Source organism: Microcaecilia unicolor, chromosome 1 (genome assembly GCF_901765095.1).
Source record: "Microcaecilia unicolor chromosome 1, aMicUni1.1, whole genome shotgun sequence".
NCBI classification, from domain to species: domain Eukaryota; kingdom Metazoa; phylum Chordata; class Amphibia; order Gymnophiona; family Siphonopidae; genus Microcaecilia; species Microcaecilia unicolor.
The window spans coordinates 402,355,912-402,377,160 of NC_044031.1; the positions used below are offsets into that span (position 1 = coordinate 402,355,912).

The 21,249-nt window shown below is 41.4% G+C and overlaps 1 protein-coding gene across 2 annotated transcripts in view; it reads right to left on the minus strand.

The window, feature by feature from the left end:
- The window catches only part of DTNBP1 (dystrobrevin binding protein 1), a 212,977-nt gene extending 194,120 nt beyond the window's left edge, over positions 1 to 18,857 (minus strand). Inside the window, exons 1-3 of one of the 2 annotated variants that reach the window (XM_030211246.1) lie at positions 18,722 to 18,857; positions 16,950 to 17,000; positions 9,786 to 9,846 (exon numbers count right to left, since the gene is read on the minus strand). In XM_030211246.1, coding sequence (XP_030067106.1) covers positions 9,786 to 9,846; positions 16,950 to 17,000; positions 18,722 to 18,735 — 126 coding nt within the window. In that variant the 5' untranslated portion in view covers positions 18,736 to 18,857. Of the gene's footprint in view, positions 1 to 9,785; positions 9,847 to 14,854; positions 14,908 to 16,949; positions 17,001 to 18,721 lie in introns of those variants that run through there. The other variant, XM_030211254.1, reaches the window with a different exon arrangement.
- Between the last annotated feature and the right edge of the window lie 2,392 nt (positions 18,858 to 21,249).

Genomic DNA, 21,249 nt, shown 5'->3' on the forward strand with positions numbered 1-21,249 from the left:
AAATTTCCAAGTTGTTCACAAACACTTTCTTCCGTGAACAGTGCTATATCCACTCCATTCTCATATATACCTTTGCCAGTCAATCGTGGTCCTTCTTCAGGATTTTCTTCCGTGAACACAGAACAGAAGTATTTGTTTAGCACATTTGCTTTTTTTCTCATCATTATCCACATAGCGATTCACAGCATCTTTTAGTCTCACAATTCCATTTTTAGTCTTCCTCCTTTCACTAATATACCTGAAGCAATTCTTGTTGCCCCTTCTTGCACTACTAGCCTTTTGTTCTTCCGCTTTCACCGAACACATCTCTCTCTTGGTTTCTTTCAGTTTCATCCGGTATTCCTCTGTGTTCTTCTTCTTGAGTTTTTCTGTATTCCATGAATGCCAACTCTTTAGCCTTTATTTTCTCAGCCACATGCTTGAAGAACCATATTAGTTTCCTTTTTCTCTTGCTTTAATTTACTCTCTTTACATAAAGGTTAGTAGCCATATTTATAGCTTCTTTCAGCATGGACCACTGCCTTTCCACTTCTCGCATATCCTCCCAGCCCATAAGCTCTTTCTTCAGGAATTCCCCCATTTTACTAAAGTCAGCATGTTTGAAATCCAGGACTTTGAGATTTGAGTGGCTACCCTCCCCTTTAGCTGTTATATCAAACCAAACTGATCATCACTGCTGCCCAGGTGGGCACCCACTCTGACATTGGACACATTTGTGAGCACCAGATCCAGCGTCACTCCCTCCCTCGTGTGTTCCATCACCATTTGTCTGAGCAGAGCATTTTGAAAGGCATCCACGATCTCTCTACTTCTTTCTGATTCTGAAGATGGAACTTTCCAATCCGCATCCGGCAGGTTGAAATCTCCCAGCACCTCTCTTTTTGTTCCCCAACTTTTAGATATCTGTAACCAGATCTTTATCCAATTCCTCCGATTGTTTCAAAGGGTCTGTAGACAACACCAATGTGGACAGAGGTCCCATCATCTCTTTTCAAGATGATCCATATAGCTTCTTCCTTTCCCCAGGCCCCTGGAATTTCTGTCGCTGTGATTATCGTTTCTTACTTGCAGAGCTACTTCTCCACCTTTACGACCAGCTCTATCCTTCCTAAATAGATTGTAGCCTGGTATGTTTGCATCCCATTCATGGGAATCATTGAACCAGGTCTCTGTGAGAGCAACAATGTCTAAGTCTGCCTTTAACATCAGGGCTTGCAGATCATGAATTTTGATGCTTAGACTGTGAGCATTTGTGCTTTCCAACTACATTTCAGTGGAAGTCTCATCCTCTGTTTAGTTTTTTATCTGGTCTCACTTTCTGCTGGGTTAGTTGGAAGTGATTTACTAAGACTGTCATTGTTTTCAATGCTTTCTTTATTACTGTCACAATTTATCTTTAACTGGGGGTGACCATTGGAAGTGATCTACCTCCATATGCCACCCCCGCCTTCTAGTTTAAACACCTAGAAACACATTGTCTGAATTTCTCACCAAGGATTTTTTTCCTGCCACAGTGAGATGCAGCCCATCATTACAATATAGTCTTTTGTTTTTCCATATATTGCCCCAGTCTCCTATGTACCTAAAACTTTCTTGATGACACCAGGCTTTGAGCCACCTATTGCAATTCTTGGTATTTTGTAAACTTTTCTCTCCTTTTCCAAAAGTAGGTAGTGTAGGAGTATTTACCTGCGATCTCACCTTTGCTGGTCTGGGGCTTATATACGCCTGAACCATTCAGTTATAACAATATGGATACTTCTGCCTGTGGCCTGCATACATCTGTATTCATCAGAAACCAGCTTTTCTACAAAATGAAAATTACTGCTCAGCATACCATGATGACTTCATCCAAGGCCATATTATTTGTTGCAAACTAGCCCAGTTATCTCCTGGGAAGAATGGAGGAGAGAGACACAGATGGCTCCAGGTGTATGGGATCCGACAGGAAGGTTTGCATGCCATCTGATAACAGGTTCTTTGCTATAACAAAGGCCTCTCTTCTTGACCATGAAGCTGGCTGGACATTATTACACCATCTGTGATTGATCCACAGGTTTGAGGATGCTTTCTGAACCCACGAAAGGCATGCTCATGCCACACAGGCCGCACACTGAAGCCTGAAGGCTAAGTGCCGCCACTTCAAAGGAAAGTTTAAGGAACGACTCCAACTTACAGTCCTGAGGGTCCAAAAGTGCCGTGCCTCCCTCTACCAGTAGAGTGGTCTTTTTGTGACTGCCGTAATCAATGAATCAACTGTGGGGAGTCTGAGGAATTCCAAGTCTGCCACCAGAAGGGAATAAAGGCGTTTCATAGGTCATGTCACCTTAAGTCCACTGTCTGGTGTGTCCCATTGGGCTAAAATGAGGACTTTCATAGCCTCAAGAACATGAAAGGATCTGGAAGGGCACTTAGTACCAGACATGATAGAGGGGGAAGGCGTAGGACCAGAAGAGGCTTCCGGTGAAAAAAATCTCCAAAATCTCTGGCGCCCCCCATAATAAGGGCAGGAAGTTCCTCCCTGCGGAACAGTTGTGACATGGTGGGGTCATCCCCTTCCTTAGGTGGCAGCTCAGTCGCCTCCGTAAACTCTGCAAACCCTGAGGGAGATCCCTCAGAAAAAGGGGGCTCTTCTGCACCTGAAGCATCCTCCAGGTCCAAAATATCCACCCTGGGACGTTTAGGCATAAGGGACTGAGAAGGCAAGGATGAAGAAGGTCCCAGCTGAAAAGAAAAAGAAGCCGATACATGAGACTCCCCTAGAGTGTTTTAACAGAAAGGCTTTGAAAATTAAAAGCACAAATTCTCCCCCAGTTTGGATGTCATGCAGAAGACAGCTCTGTGGTAGGTTGTACCAGTGCCATGTGCCCGCCGGCACAGGACCCGAAACTCCCACCAAAATGCTACCCAGTGCTACAGTACTGTTGCCCGACTGAGGGGTGCCCGGCGCATGTTGCTTCTCCATCGCGCTCTGCCGCCCCCCCCCCCCCCCATGCCAAACTGCACCTCCTGCCTGGCGATCCTCGGTATATTTTATTTAAATAGTCTTACCTTGAGCCACCTTTTTTTTTTTTTTTTAAAGAGACAGGAGAGAAACTGCTGGCTCAAATGCACACCAGGGGACCCAGCCCACAGTAAATGGAGGGGTTGTTGTGGGGAGGAAGGGAGGAACCTAGCACACCAGGTGTACACCAATGTTCCACACTGGGAACCTCAACCCCTATCCAGGTTCAACTGGGCCCAAGGGAAACTCCAGGAGCCGGATCAATTCAGAGCTGCACAGTTATGACCTTCCACCTGCTAGGTAGAGAGAATACTGAGGTTGCGATGGCTGCACATGACCACATATAGCAAACCTCTGAAGTTCTCTCTATCTCCACCTGCTGGTAAAGGGACATAACCCACAAGTCTCCAGATTGATCTGTGGGACACTATGGAAAATTAGTTTTGTGCATAAGTTAATTCATGCTGACAGCAGCACACAGCTTTTTTAAATCCCATGGTAAACGACGGCATTAGCTATTAATAGCATATGCAGAGAAATGCATGGAAGACTTGAAGGCTGAGTACAGGGATTTCTAATGCTGGGAATTTAATGCAAGATCTAAAGAGTAAAATGTCAGCATCAGAGAAGATTTCATGAATATTTATTCTGTTTACTATGAATATAAACAGCATGCAACTTTTTTTCTGGTTTCATTGAAGGGATGGGTCGAGAGACAGACAGATGAGGAGCTGGACTGTTGACAGGTGGAACACAATATTAATGCACAAATGCTAACAATGTTTAAGTGTGGAATATCATTCCAGCATATGCCCTTAAATGTATGTACTTACATCCACCAACAATTTTGGTATTGCAAAATTTGTATCAGCACTAAAGAGTTGTATGCACATAAATTATGGGCATGCGCTAGAATGCTATTCTGTGCATATTGTTTTTATTGCAAAAATGGTATGCATGACCAGCATTCCAGTACATGTGCAGATAAATACATATGTAACTGAGTGCTCATATAAATGTTTTTGAGCAAAATATGACTGCTGCTAGCACAGACCCATGAGAACATGTCAGGCGTGCTCTCCCATATTAGTGAACATTGTTTTCACAGTAATTTCTCCAGGTACAATTGATTGTTCTCTGTTGTACATATTAGTCAATCTCCTGTTTAATGGAATCTGCCCTGAACCAGAAAGGTAGTGGCAGAATAGAAGTCTTGGTATAAAATAACATGTTTTGTGCACAGCGTATTTGCATATTATCTGGTTACTGCATTGGGTGCAAAATTATTATTATATGTACATTTAAAAACCCTGCAATGGAGCTTTAGTACCCAGTTCTAATGCATAGCTTTCTGTATTAGCCTCTGGGACTGCAAATGCTTCCTCTCTAGCTTCTCCAGCCCCAGCTAGTCTCAGGAGCTCAGTCACAAATGCAGGATTTCCTCAATGAATACACATGAGATCTATTTGCATGCACTGCCTCCATTATATACAAATAGATCACATGCATATTTATTGGGGAAATCCTGAAAACCTGTCTACTACAACTGAACCACTAAGTCGTTCTATTCAGCCCCAAATTATTCGCAGTAGTATAAGGCATAGGTTGCCTCATTTCCCCATACCTAAGTCTCATTCTCAATTTCTGGATACACTAAGGGGCTCATTTTCAAAGCACTTAGGCTTACAAGTTCCATAGGTTACCATGTAACTTTGTAAGTCTAAGCACTTTGAAAACATGCCTTTAAGTCACTTTGGTGATAATGATGCCTATAAAAACAAACAAGCAGAAAAAGCACACAGAGCTTGCTCTAGCCATGGTATCAGCAGAGGAAGTTAAAACACCTCCTCACAATTTCTCTCTACAGCACTTCATTTGCATGCTCTAAAAAGCTTATTTGTCCAATTACCATAGAAACAATTGAGAAAATCCCAGCGCTCGTGTAGATAGAAGTTCATGCTTATTACTGTCAGAAAGCAAATCACTAATACCTTAGCAAGCTGCAGGGCATGAGGAACTACTACTACTATCACACAAGGACAGCATATGTCCAAATGATTAAAATACAAAATTTCATCTAAACAGCATTTATTTTACAACTTTCACTCACAACTGCCCTCTTCCATAAGTGACTTCATTCACAGAACACTAGACATAGGCATCATGTAGAAATAACAAATAACTCCATCCTGGTGTTCTTACAGTAAGATCAAGATGTTGTGGCCAAAAGGAAGTAGTATTTTTGGCCGAATTCTATATATGGTGCTCAAAATTGCACACGTGCCCAAATTACACATGCAATTTAATTGGACAAGCCAATTAGCACTGATACAGTATAAGCATCTACACGGTTAGCGCACACTAATTTTTAGCACATGCTATAAACACTAGCATACCTTAGTAAACAGGGCGGGAAAGCACGCTCTCGGGGGGGGGGCACCGCTCCATCGAGTCCCACCAAATCAGCGCACCCCACGCTGCAAAGGCCCACCGCCAAACGCCGTTTCCCGGACCGGGAAAGAGCAGGAACTGACAGCTGAGCCGAAGAAAAACAAACTCTGCGACTCCACTTCAAGGCAGGCTCAGACAAGCAGGCAACAGAAAACAGGACTCGGACAGCAGTAACAGAAACCTGCTCTCAGCAAAAGCACACTTCCCTGTGCTTCTCTGTTTCTCTTTTAACCAAATTCTATGTTTTGATTTTTTTTTTTTTTTAGTGAGGAGACAGAAACAAACAGGGAAGGAAAGGAACAGCAAAAGCCTGTTCAGAGGGAATTTGAGGTGCAGCAGGGACCCAGCAATTGCGTATGCTGCCAAAGGGAACACCACCAGTCCGCCACCCCAGGCTCAAACTGGCCACCGGCCCAGGAGTACCCTCAGGCGCCTTGGGCCCAGGAGCTGGAGAAAAAGCCGTCCACCACCTGCTGTGATAGAGACATACTAACTGAGGAAGGAGCTGGCCGTCTGGCATCACTGCCTTTAGTTTGTTTATCTCTATCGCCACCTGCTGGTAGGCGGACTTAACCCACTAGTTCCTGGATTCATCTGCTGCAAGTGACAAGGAAATCAATGTTTTCCTCTCAGTTTGGGGGTATCTGCTACATCTTAGAAGGGAGCTACGCCTGTCTTATCAGGGATGTCTGGAGAAGAGAAAAAGATTATGAAGTCATTTCTTAGCCACTGGCTCTATCTCCTGACAATACCCAAGTATAGAGATTTGAATATAATAAACAGGCTTTCACTCTATAACAATGATTTAATCCTGTCAGATAATACTTAATTAAACCATTGGGTTTCCATTATACATAATTAAACATATTTTAAACAGTAATCCATATAAAAAAACACTTCAGTTCTTGTTAATCTGATTACCAACCCTCTGAATTATTGCATCTGATGCAATGAAAAAACATTAGTGATAAAACAACAAATGAATGCTCACTCAAAAATCTCTAATGTTCTTCTTATTATATCGAGTTCACAAAAACCACAGCAAATTTAACATTCTTTGAAAGATGAATCCAAAATCTTATAATTTCAATGAAAGTTTTTCTCAAAAGCAGATTCAAGATGATAGCCTCTCAATGCCTTTAAAGCGGCTTGGCTTTTTACTCAAGCCTTTGTTATTACCTAGATTGTTACCATGGGATTGGGCACTGCTGCTGTTGCTTTTAGGTCCTAATTAAAAGTCCTTACCTTCCTCTTTCCTTAGTTTGTTTTATTTTTAGGTTGCTTATCTGCTGGATATGTACCTTTCCTATTGAAATAGTAGTTCTTTTCCTTTTTAATATTGATTTTAATTATTGCAAACTGCTAAGACCTGCTAGTTAGCATTAGCGGTATAGTAAATTTTAAATAAACTTAAACTACATTGTAGCAATACCCATACAATGAATGGTTAAATGTCTGTGAACTTTTCTTCACATCAGAATGAAATTTCCAGCTGCAGTCAGTCCAACAGCAACACTTTTAGTTCCAACATAATATCATGTTTTGCCAAACCACAGCATCTTCAGGGTACCTTACTATAAATGAAAATAAACATAAAACCAATTCCATTCCTACATACACATTAAGATTCTCAAACAAAATATGTATATAAGACTACAAAATTTCTTACCCCTCTGTGTCATTAAAACCACATATTTGTCTCACACCGAGTAGGATATTCACCCAGCGAGGTGCCTCAACCCTATGGGCTGATCTCCTGGTTTCTGGCAGTCGAAATGACGTAAATTTATATGCGCGCCCACTTAACCTCTTTATGTAACCCTTTCAGGTCTACTGTATCCCAAGTGAATATGAACCACTGCTCCCTCCTAAATAATGCTTTAGTTATATCTCCACCCTGATAAAGTTTAATCTGTTGTAGCACTATAAATCAGAAATCATCATAAGAATGACTAGTGTGAAGCCAATGACTTACTAAAGGTGCTTCCTCTCTGTTGACCCTAAGATTACTTAGATGTTGTGCTAGTCTGTGTTTAACTGCTCTCTCTTCGTCTGTCTAATATACCACTTCTGGCAGGGGCAGACAACTCCATAAATCACCTGTTGTGTGTTACAATCAGTATACTGCTTGAGAACATACACTTTATCTGAACTGGGTATCGGTATAGAGCTGCCAGTTAAAGCATAATTACAATAGACAAATTGTTGACATTTAAAGTGTCCCAACTCCTGTGAGATTTTCACTCACTTTCCTAAATTCTTGCCCCTGGTATAGGCAAAATATGGATATCGCTCAAATCCATGATGTAACATCAAAAATTTCCTAATGTTTACAAATAATTTGTTGAAGATGGTAAACCTGTTAGTGAAAATGGAAGCCGGGACACTTTAAACATCAACAATTCAGATAGAATATTGACTTGGTATTTGGGTAAATATTTAAAAGGTGGAGGGATTTTTTTAAATTTAAGATGTTAAATGATTTTTTTATTAATGCTGTAATCCGCACTGGGCAGATAGCTAGGAGCAAGTATAGAATTAGAAAATGAAATGAAGGATAGAACTAGGAAGTCTTTCATTCAGCATCCTCCAAAAGAGGATAATGATCTTTTATAGTTTTCCTTAGGTTTTCTAACACCAGATTATCTGTTACTACAAATGGTCCATGCTCCTTGGTTTTCATCTCCCTTTCCTCATATTGTAGTAGGTTTTCCCAAGATATTTTCAGTGAGGATGCAATTTTCCTGGAAACAATTTTGGGATGGTAGCCCGTGTGTTTAAAAGATTCTGCTCAACCTTTAAGGTATTTATTCTTTCATGGTGGATCAAAGCAAATGTGGTGATATCAGGTAGCTTAGCTGCATATAATGGTGTGTGTGTCTAAGAATTGTAGAAATTGTTAAAATTCTCGTCTCCTTCAATCCAAATTCTGATATCATTTATGTACAACTAATATCTGAAAAGACTCATTGTGGTAGCCATTCAGGAATGTCTCCTCCAAATCTGATATAAAAAGGCTGGCATACTATGGGATTTCATCATTATGGATCAGAATAAACTTAGTTTGTTTTGCAACAGTTATTGTGGTATTTTCCTGGTCTAGGAAAGCCATCTTCTAAGAAGTTATGTGGTCTTTTTTTTTTTTTTTTTGGAGGATCCATTAGTCCAGATACCTTCTCTATGAGAATACCAGTGTCATAATTGGTCTGCCAGGACTCCCAGCTTTGTGGACTGTAGGTAGTATGTAGAATGTGGCAATAGAGGAGTGGCTTGGTATCATATTTTCTAGTCGAGACTGCAGCCACTTTGGGGGATGTGCTGATAACATTTTTTAGCTGTTTTCCAATATTACTATATTGGATCCTTGTTAAGTTTCTTTTAATATCTATTGTCTGACAGTTGACTATACTCTTCAGGTACACAAGAACAGAAAACATTTGAAATTAGAATGATCAAACACTTTGAAGCTAATACCACTGTCTACTCTCTTACTGACTTGTAACAACATTGGCAGACAAACAGCACTGTTTCTTCAATGACCTGATGAAGAGATGATAACTCTCAAAGGATTGTCAGATACATTAAGGTGACCTTCTACTAAAGGGTGGTAGGGCTACTGCATGGGTAGCACGTGGAAAAAGAGCACTACCGCAGGATGTGGCCAGACACTGTGGTAGTTCTGGCTTCAGTGTGCGCCGTTTCCCACATTAGAAAATAGAAATTATTTATTTTCTAGCGCTGTGGGCAGAGAGTAGGTATGTCTGGCAGTAATCGGGCAGCACACATTCACCACTGCACGCTGCCCGATTAGCACGTGAACCCTTACTGCCAAGTAAATAGTGGTGGTAAGAGCTCAGGCAGTAATGGTCGCATGCTAACTGTGAAATCAGTGCATGGCCATTAAGAACACTAATAGAAAAATAGGTTTTTTTTACGACCATGGTAAAAAGTGGCCTCAGGGCATGGCAATCCCATGCACCAACACTACCCCAGGCCACATTTTACCGTGGCTCTGTAAAAGAACCCATAAATTAGTCCCAATGTAAAAGGTACCACCTACAATTTCTTTGTTGATCCTTATTTCCACATTAACAAATCATAAAAGTACATTACCTTATTTCTTTTTGTAGTTCTCATATGTTTAACTTATATTTCACAGACCAAAAAAAAGGTTTATGCTGCTATATAAACAACTTTCTGTAAAAAGAATTTGAAGAGAAGTATATATAGTAGCATACAGATTTAAATCTACTCATAGATAACAATAAACCATTCTATAAGTGGTAGAAGATGGAGGGGCCCCCAAACATTTTATAAGTTCACATAATACCTCTCCAGCTTTTGCACATTCCTTGGTTCCTCTGTGAATGGCTGCCCAGGTATCTTCATATCTAGTAAGAAAAGCACAAAATATGCAACTAATTATTCATAATAAATCCCTAAAGCATTATTTCAAGCAAGTGTATAGTAATTATTTATGCTAATTCATTACTACTACTAACTCCAGTTCTAAAAAAAATCCTATTTGATGGGGACAGGGTTCTAAATAAGTAAGCACACAATCATGATTTCTTATTGCATCAATACGGAACATCATCTGTTATACCCACTCAGTACACATGCTCTCCAGGGAACTGAATCTACTCACACACTGTCCCCAACGTTCCCTCTAAAACTTGATGGCCTGTTTGCCCAAAAATGCTCTTTTGTACATATTTTTATAAGCCAAGTTCAAAATTTGTGCACTACAAGCCAAGTGTATCTCTGGATTGATCTGTTGGGACTAATGGAAAGAACATTATCAGGTAAGAACTAATTTTACCTTCCATTTCGTCCCACAGATCAATCCAGAGACTTGTGGGTTATGTCCCTCAACCAGCAGATGGAGGGAGAGAAGGTTTAGAGGGCTGCACATGACCACATATAGCAAACCTCTGAGTTCTCTCTATCTCCATCTGCTGGTTGATGCCATTAGTTATTTTATCACATCACGAGGGGCCCTTTTTATGACGTCTAAATCCGATTTTGGACGTTTTGCTGAAAACAGTGGGGGGTTTTTTTGAACCAGAAAATCCTACTTTTTGTTTCAAAAATGGCCATTTCTTAGACATTTTGTGCTCTGCAAGTTTTTCTTGTGACCATTATTGGAAAAAAAACATCCAAGGGAAAAATGCACAAAAAACCCCACTGGAATGTATTGGGGGGGGGGGGGGGCAGCATTCTTAGTAGACTAGCCACACAGACATCCCAGCAGAGCAGTGGGACAGGCACCCTAGGAGGCACTGCAGTGGACTTCATATAAAAAGTCCCAGGTACTAGACAATGACACAGGGACAAAGTTTGTCACCATCCCATCCCCGCGAGCTCTGTCCCCATCTCCGCTCCTAAACCTCTTTCCCTGTCCCCACAAGCGCTGTTCTCCACCTGCACAAGTCTCAAACAGTTAATTTAGTATAATGCCAGAGATATAGAAAGAGATGCATTTACTCCTGTACTGTGCAAAATATAAAGATGGCACATGCCAGGGATGGCGTTACGGGAGTGTGACTAGGGCAACTGCCTTTGGCCCCTGACTAGAGAGAGCCCCAAGCCTGATGGAAGATGAAGAAAGTATAGCCTGGTAGACAGACATCAGTCCTCAATATTGCCTTTAACAGAATCCATACACACACTGAAAAAGTAAACAACTTATACAGAGTACATCCAAAACTTAATTTTTATTTTCTCATTTCCATCTTCCAAAATTCTAGACAGCAGATGTACAGATCAGTAGAAGCTAATAGTTTTAAGGCTAAATTTTTTGTTTGCTGAACTCATGCTGACTTATTTCCATTCCACCAGATTTGTTCCTCCTTGGTTAATTTTAAACAAGAAGCTGAGAAATGATTCACTATGGTCTTACAACCAGGGGCGTAGCCAGACCTCGGCGGGAGGGGGGCCAAAGCCCGAGGTGGGGGGGCACTGCTTAGCTGCCTCCCCCCACCGCATCCCCCCCACCGCCAGGTACCTTGTTTGCTGGCAGGGGTCCCCAACCCCCTGCCATCCATTTGTACGAAAGAGACAAGGTGAAGATGTGATTCTATATGCCCCAATGAAAGGACAGTTTAATTTTACTTCCAATCTTTATAACACCAGGCTTCCCAAGGCAGATACAACAACAGTTAAGATGAACCCATCAGGAAACAGGATATCCTCACTGAAATTGGCCATCTGTATTGTATAGAACAGTGTACATAAGTACATAAGTGTTGCCATACTGGGACAGACCGAAAGTCCATCAAGCCCAGCATCCTGTTTCCAACAGTGGCTAATCCAGGTTTCAAGTACCTGGCAAGATCCAAAAACAGTACATTTTATGCTGCTTAGAAATAAGCAGTAAATTTTCCCCAAGTCCATCTTAATAATGGCTTATAGATTTTTATTTTAGAAAGCTATCCAAACCTTTTTTAAACCTCACTAAGCTAACTGCTTTGACCACATTCTCTGGCAACAAAGAGTTTAATTACACGTTGAGTGAAGAAATATTTTCTCCGATTTGATTTAAATTTACTACTTTGTAGCTTCATTGCGTACCCCCTAGTCCTAGGATTTTTGGACAGAGTAAACAAGTGATTCACGTCTACCTGTTCCATTTCACTCATTATTTTATAGACCTCTATCATATCTCCCCTCAGCTGTCTGTTCTCCAATTTCCTCTGAAGTCTTTCATGAGGTACTTTGTCAAATGCCTTTTGAAAATTCAGATACACAATATCAGCCGGCTCGCCTTTATCCTCATGTTTGTTCATCCCATCAAAGAAATGTAATTGATTGGTAAGGGAAGATTTCCCTTCACTAAATCCATGTTGGCTTTGTCTCATTAATCCATGCTTTTGAATATGCTTTGTAATTTTGTTCTTTATAAAAAGTCTCTACCATTTTGCCCGTCACCGATTACAGGCTCACCGGTCTATAGTTTCATCACCTTAATCTGCCACTTCCATCAGGCACCATCGCAAACATTTTATCACGTGACACATTCAATCTAAATACATTCAAATTATATGCGTGGAAAACTTTCAGCAAAGGGGGGGGGGGGGTGAGCAGAAGTGTGACGGTACATAAGTATTGCTATACTGGGACAGACCAAAGGTCCATCAAGCCCAGCATCCTGTTTCCAACAGTGGCCAATCCAGGTCACAAGTACCTTGAAAGATCCCAAAACAGTACAATACATTTTATGCAGCTTATCCTAGATATAAGCAGTGGATTTTCCCTAATTCCATTTTAATAATCGCTTATGGACTTTTCTTTTAGAAAGCTATCCAAACCTTTTTTTAAACCCCACTAAGATAACTGCTTTTACTACATTCTCTGGCAACGAATTCCAGAGTTTATTTACACGTTGCGTGAAGAAATATTTTCTCCAATTCATTTTAAATTTACAACTTTATAGCTTCATTGAGTGGCCCCTAGTCCTAGTATTTTTGGAAAGAGTAAACAAGCAATTCACGTCTACCCGTTCCACTCCATTCATTATTTTATAGACCTCTATCATCTCTCCCTTTAGCCATCTTTTTTCCAAGCTGAAGAGCCCTAGCCACTTTAACTTTTCCTCATAGGGAAGGCATCCCATTCCCTTTATCACTTTCATTGCCCTTCTCTGTACCTTTCTAATTCCACTATATCTTTTATGAGATGCGGTGACTAGAATTGCACACAGTATTTGAGGTGTGGTCACACCATGGAGCGATATAACGTCCGTATTTTTGTTTTCCATTCCTAATAATACCTGACATTCTATCTGCTTTCTTAGCTGCCACCGCACACTAAGCAGAGGATTTCAACGTATCATCAGTGATGACACCTAGATCCCTTTCCTGGTTGGTGACTCCTAATGTGGAACCTTGCATCACGTAACTATATTTTGGGTTCCTCTTTCCCACAAAAAATAGCCTTTATTAGTACTGTTTCCGCCAGCTACAGCTGTTTTAGTGATATTCAGTTTTTATTTCATGATATTTATATCTACATATGGGAAGATTTCAAATAAATTAAAAAACTATCAACTAAGTAAAAATAAAAAAAATATTTTGTCCTCCACCTTTTAAGGCACTGCCTGTCCAACTGGAACAACTTTTGCCTTTTTACAGACGGACCACACATAGGCAGTCTGTTATTTCTAATAATGTTTTATTATTGTTTTCAATAGCGTTTGCTATTGTTTTGGGTGAACCAATGTGGTGGCAAGCTCCACCTACTGGCTTCAACCCATATAATGGGCTAGATACCCTCATACCGTCTCCTGTTCTTAATCTAGCCTCCTTGGGCCTGGCCTTTCATACTTCCTGAACTATGCCCTCCTGGCTCCACCCCTCCCATCACTTCCCCCTTGGGCTGGACTAGGGTTTTAAGGTGGCTCCGACACTGTGAGGAAGTGTTCTTAAGAGGAAGTCCTATACACTTCCTCACCCCCCCCCCCCCCCCACGTTCATCAGGCAACTTATTGTAGCAGGAAATGGGGCTGACCATTCCCAATGGCTTCTATCTCTACATCCTTAGCACTCGCTGCAGCTCTGAGACCCAACAAGGACGATGCTTCAAATGCCGACATCCTTGGCCCAAACTTATCTACATTGAAAAGTCTACCACAAAGCCCTCTCTCACATTTGGAACACAGAATACAATGAAAGGATCATGGTTTGGTCCCAGGCATTGCGGGCACCAACAATAAATATGGTCCTGTCGTACTGGGAATATCTCTTGAAGCTACAGGGGGTCCAGAAAAATAGCAGCAGCAAAATCAAACAACTTGATTATGAAAAATGTACCTAGAAGGGGAGCTCAAAGCCTATAAATGGTCCATACCAAGCTGACAATGAAAAAGAAACAAAAAACTTAAAAAAAAAAAAATGGGCCAGCAAAACCTACTTAAGAAATCTACCGGGGAAAAAAAAGACCACATGACAGTGACAGGACTTAACAGACCATAAAAAAGGAACTTGAGGAAAACCACAGCAGTTACTCCATGGACAGCATGCAAAAGGCGTCCATTGGGCTTTGCAACAGTGGCAGGTGAGAACAGGAATGGATACACAGTAAGATTCTCTCCAAAGTTCTGGAAAGGTGCCAGAGAAGCGTTTCCTATGAAGGCTCCACTGGATGATGTCCTTGGAGAAAACGTTGTATCTCTGAGTCCTGGAAGTTGGTGTTGTTATGGAATAAGATTCTGTGAGTGTTTTTGCACAAGTTTGTGCACACTATTTGGTAATAGAGGAACTGTATGTTGGTCTTACGTAGATAACATCAAAAGTTTAATATAATTTTAGTTTTTCAAGAGGAGCAGATGATCGTGATCTGCCCCCCTCCCCCCCCAAGGTCCTGCTGTCTCCCTCTCCCCCTGCCTTCAGTGCCACTGACCTTTTCCTTTAGGCCAGCTGCTGATGCCGGAACTTCCCTCTGCTGCGGTCCACCCTCGAGAAAGAAGGAACATATGTCAAAAGGAGTTGGGCAGTGGAAGAGAAAAGTTCAAAGCATCAGCAGCAGACGGCCAATGTAGCTGTCTGCAGGGAGGAAGGGGAGGATTCGGACACAGGAGAGCAGGAGGGAGGAGAGAGAGGGTGCATCCCGGACCAGAGGAGAGAGGGATATTGGGCATGTGGGAGGGAAGTATTGCCTCCCCCCCCCCCCCCCCCCCGATTGGCCATATGGTCAGTCTGCCCCTGTTTTTTCATAATATCAGACATGGTTGTAAAACATTTTGCAATATCTGATGTACTTGTGTCTGATCAGGTTTAGTTAGCAGACCCTGCTTCTTGAGAGATCTTTAAATATAGCTGAATTTTTTCCATAGATGTGTATGTTGTTTAGCATTGGTAAGTGCTTGAAATATATAAATTGTCACCCATGATGCAGAAATTCATTTTTAGGTGCATGTCTTGTGAATAAGAGTAGCCAGTAGCCCTTCCTCAGGATGAAGTCCCTCTACCACCACACCAAATTTAAATCCCAAATACACCGTGAGAAATAAAACTTACTCACTGGCCTCCAATCTTACTCATCTGGGGCATTAAGTCTCAGTGCCTGGGATGGGCCACCCTTGGGGTCTCCGATAATGGAGTCACCATCTCGCTTTACTGTAAGGACAGTGTTAACAGGGTAATATGCATAAAATAGAAAAAAAAACCACTACACTACTTAGCACAGAGATCAAAAAGTTCCAGTTTGTTCTCACCAGACCACAAAATTTATGTGCAGTGCCTCCTAGGTGTTTCTTTTCAAATGCCTTTTCTTCAGCAGTGGCTTCCTTTTTGCCATCCTCCCATAAAGGCCTTGTTTTTGGACTAAATTTGAAATTGTTGGTTTGTAGTTGTTTCAAAGGTAATCTTAGACCTCACACTGACCTGTCTTCGTTTCCTCAAACTACGGCTACTGACTTTGGAAGGATGACCTAATTGAGATAGTGTCTGGACCCGACAGCACACCAAGGAATATTAACACAATTTTCCTTGCCTTCTCTACATCTTTGAATAATTTTATTCCAGAGTTGCTTCGGTAGCTTTGTGTTCAGCACGTTTAGATCTTTGCTGCAAATTCACAGACGCAACAAAAACAGCTCAAGTCTTCAACTAGGGATATTTGAACAAGCTCAACTACTGTGACTGGGCTCTAAAAACTTATGGACCTCAACAATGCAATTTTTGGAAAGAGTTAATCTGGGTTTGCTATGACAGAATATGTAAACTTGAGCAATCAAGACATTTAGGGGTCTGTTTACTAAGTCGTGCTAGTAGCTTCTGTACAGCATTGCCGACACAGCCCATTCAAAGTGAACGAGCTGTGTTGGCAGTAGTACACAGCTAGCGACGCTAGCGGCTTAGTAAACCCCAGCGTTAGATTTTTTATTTGAATTATATTATTTTTGAAAATATCTATGTTATGTTATGCTATGTTATGTAGGGCTTATTGTCCGCAAATACCAATGTTCAGGTCATTGCAGATCACAAACCAAGAACACCGAGACAAACCTCAGGAAGTACATCTATTATAGTTAAAACAGACAATCACAATTATGAGAAACAAGTCATAAAAGCACTTGATTATCCCAGACATTCATGAAACAAAAATGTTTTGAGAACACTGAAAGCACAGAATATATTGTTTAAATTAATGAGACAAATTCCAATTTTAATGCACTTTGAATTGTATTATTAGAAGTAGAATGTGAAAATGCATAATGACATGAATTTCATAAGGCACTGTATTAGCTCATTATAAATGCCAGAGATATATTTTATTTATTTCTGCATTTGCAACCCACATTTTCAAATCCATATAGTTTTGCCCCTCCCTTCTGTGTTCCCATAGCAATTGCCTGAGGAATCTCACTTGGACAGAATCCAACTCTATCCTGTTTCTGTAGCAGGGATGCTTCAATCAGCATCTAGCAGATTAACATCTCGCACTGGCAACATTCCCCCTTCACTGCAGTGTTTTGGAAACCAAAATAACCTACCTGCTGAGCAATTCCACACCTGCAGGGAATTTGTGCAAATTTTCAACAGACCTGTCAAAACCAAAAAGTCATAATCACATGAAAACAAAGCTTTCACTTTGAATTTACTTCAGCTGCTTTTTTCAAATATACGTAATACACAGCAAATATAATGTTCAATCTGACAAATCTATAGTACTATAAATTCCTACATTTTTTCAAATGCAAAAAGATATATTAGAAAGAGGTTAGCTTCTACAAATATACAAGGCCAACCAGAGGTGGAAGGAGGTGTGCAGCAAACTTAAGATGGCAAAACACAATTTAATCTTAACACAGGGTCAGAAATAAATAATTAGACAGTGTGTGTGTGAGGGGGAGGAATTTGGACTCAACTCACAGCTAGATAAATAAAGAGACCAATTTAATAATAAAAGTTGCCCAAAAAAATACAAAGAGTAAAAACCACACAAAAATCAGCATTGCAAGGCCAGATATGACCATGTTTTAGCATCTTGTCTGTGGCAGGGGGTGTGTGTATATATACACACACTCATTAAAACAAAATAAGGAAGCAGAGAAGAAAACTCAGGAGCTAATGTTTTAGACAGCCAACAGAAAAGATACACTACCTTTTCATAAATAAAGAAAAACAACCTTGTCTAACTGAGACGGGGGGGGGGGGGGGGGGGGGGGGGGGAAACCACAGCAGATAAGGTAATTTTTCTTTGATTAAAAAAAAAAGTGGCATACTGACCATGGAGTGCCAACCTGAGGAAGGAGATGGAGACACTGGAAGAAAAACAAAAAACACAGGGCCTTTGCAGAAATGCCAAGTTACTCAGTTCCAGGCTGGAGACATTTTGGCCAGCCCTGGTTTTGTACATGGCAAAATGTGGTGTGGGGATTTGTAGTTCAAATTTGTACCCACTGAAATCAATACTGCAAGTCCCACAATATACCAGAATGAGGTAGTTAGAAATCCAGAACTGTCCCTACATCTCCAGCCTAGAATTAGGTAACTTGGCATCTCTGTCTTTGTGATGTGGTGTGTGTTGGGGGTGAGTGGAAGGAGAGGAGGACCAATGTAAACATTGGTCTTCTGGTACGGATGGTCCACAGTACACCATTATAAAAACATAGTACATTAGTAAATGACAGCTACATTTGCAGGATATTTGATTATTTGGGAAGACAGCCAGAGAATCCACAGTTGCTAACCTACCCATTTCCAGAAGAAAGGATTTTTGCCCAGTCCTAGTTTTAAACTTACACCCCAAACCAGTGTGGTACTTGTAGTCCATAATTCTACCCAATGAAATTAGTACTACAAGTCCCATCATGTACAGGATGGGCTGTCAGAAGCCCAATACTCAGTAAAAAAAAAAAAAAATATATATATATATATATCTTCAGCCTGGATCTGGATAACTTGGCAGCTCTGCATACTAGACAAAACTCTCATATTATAAAACCTTACATACATATCCAGACTCTGTATAGAGGAAATTAAATCATGCATTTAGCATCTTCCATGTAAAACGTTTTCAGAAAACGCAAGAATCACCATGGATTCCCTGGTGTGGAGATGGAAATATGGGCTACTATAAAGAGAGCGAAAGTTCAAAGGAGAACACGACCCCACTAACTTCCCATAAGAAATAGACAGTTGAATTGTCTCTTAAACTAGCCAGTGACTAAATAAATAACCCAAAGGCTTGCTATAGAGGGGGCGCGGGAGAAACGAAACCGTGCCGCCCCCCCCCCCCCAAAAAAAAAGTGACTGCCACTACCTTGAGGCAAGCATTTTTCACCAAGATACTCGCAGCTTCCTCCTCCTCCTCTGAGCTGCCAGTAACAGCAACTAGATCCATATGCTGCCCAGCAGCAACTTCTTCTTCCGTACTGCCCAAGTGACGAGAACTTTAACGTAAAGACGCACTCAACACGTCGCCGCCGGCACGCTGATGACGTCACGTGAGACAAGTTAGTCTTTGCCAAGAAGGTTTGGTTGGTTCTTCATTGCTCGTGCTGGTGAGATATGTTGCTGCTGTAGTAGCAGTCACGTTAGAGCCCCATCACCCCTACCTCACCAACAGCATCACAACAATCCAAAAAAGCTGAACTAAATTTCGTCTCACTGTGACGTCACTCGCTTATTCGTTACCTCGTTCTGCAGAACCCGGAAGAGAACGCCAACAACAGAGATCTATCTTCCCGCCCCTCGTATAGTTGAAGGTGATGAGTGTAGTAAGGGTGTTGTGGGTGTGTGTGGTGCTACGTTTATGTTATTACCCGAGTAAAAGCTTTGACGTCTGAGACCTGGGATCCAACGAGTTGGGTCCGAGCGAATAATGGTCTGATTCTGTGGAAAGTGGTGGAGTAGCTTGCTTGTTTATTTCGGGGTTGGGGGGAGCAGAGGCAAAGGGTAAGGAAGATATATTAATTTGGTAGTTGTCATAGGCGAACTGATTCACCATTACTACTATCAATGAAATGTTTTGATGTCCCCATGCATACCCCCACCCTCCCACTCTGTCAGCCTGTCAAAGTAATGCTTTGATGTTTCTCATATATATATACTATCTGCTACCACATTTGCTTATTTCCGATCTGACGAAGAAGGACAACCTTCGAAAGCTAATTAAGAAATGTATTAAGTTATGTCCAATAAAAAAGGTATCATCTTATTTTCTTTTCCATGTTTTATTTTGTTTGATTTCTATTGATAACCTGTAAGAGTGGACTAACACCGCTACCACACCTCTCTACCATTACTACTGACAGCATTTGAGGAGGTGTTGTACCCCTTGCCCACCCCAAATTATGCCTTTTAGGATGGATATGCACCTTAGGAGCATGTGTCAATTTCTGCACAAGTCAACATCTAAGTTTTAAAGAAAAAAAAAAGAAATGTTACAAGTTTATGTTTATTTTACCAGCTTCTCATTAGTTCCCTGTATTTCTAGCAACTACAATTAAGCCACACTATAGTGTCAAACTTTAAATCAGAAGAAAGATAGCATTAACACTGTAAACACTATATCATTTCAGTGTCAGAACATTAGAATCACAACCATGACGTAAAGAAGAAAAGCACAAGAATGGCATTAGTAATCAACTTCAGTGCCAGGGGATCGATGTAGTAAGCTTCTGTTAGAGCTGTGTACTAACACTCAGAACACAGCTTCCTAATTCAGAAATTTAGTTCCCCATTCCAGTAACCAGATAGTATGGAAATAGACCTGGCACAACAAATGCACACTAACATGGGAAAGCACACCAGAAAAACCTGCATGCACAGATCTGCACAAGTGTCAACTGGAGGGCTTGAGCAAAACCTCCAGTTCACATTAGGGCAGACCTGACTCCACAGTGCCCTCCCCCCAGAATCCCAGTACCTGTACTCTTAAGTGACCTATTTAGGTCCCCTGGAACCCTCCCCCCCCCCCCCCCCCCACCTCTCTATGCACCTTTAAGTTGGGAGGCAGGAGTGATGTCCAATTGTACAGGGTCAGCTGCCATCATTTTTCAAGATTGTGTGGAGTCAGGAGTGAGGGGGGGGTCTGGGGGCCCACTCGGACCACCATGGTCATTTGTGGGATCAGGGGGTGGGAGATTCATGGGGGTCCACTTGGACTACCAGGTACATCTTTGAAGTCAGAGATGGGGGTACTTGAGACACCAGGGACATTTTGAAGATCAGAGGTCAGGCAGCCCACTTGGAGCACCAGGAGAGTTTTTGAGCTCAGGGGTCCAGGGGGGGTCCACCTGCCACCAGAGATGTTTTGGGGGTTGGGGTGAAGGATGGGAGAACCTTTGCTCCCATGCATCATCTTTGGATTGTGTTTGGCTGTTTTTCAGTTCTCTGGAGTATTAGATTACCTGATTAGGATCAACAGCCCATACTGTTTTTTTCATCATAAGATAGTATTCTTCTCACCCCAATTCCAAAGAACCCAAAAATGAAAGCAGATGTCATTTCTAATTACCGGCCAGTTGCATCTATCCCGTTATTCATTAAAACTATGGAAAGTTTGCTCCATGCTCAGCTAGCTGACTACTTGAATCATTTCGACATTCTACATTACTCTCAATCTGGGTTCAGACCGCAGTACAGTACTGAGACAGTATTGGTTACCTTGCTATCAAATTTTAAAAAAGAAATGTCCACTGGGAAAAAAATATTACTTCTACAATTTGACATATCCAGTGCATTCGATATGGTGGATCATGAGATTTTAACCTACCAACTAGACACCTTCGGCATCGGAGGAGCCGTACTGCACTGGATTAAGGGTTTCCTATCCTCACATACATA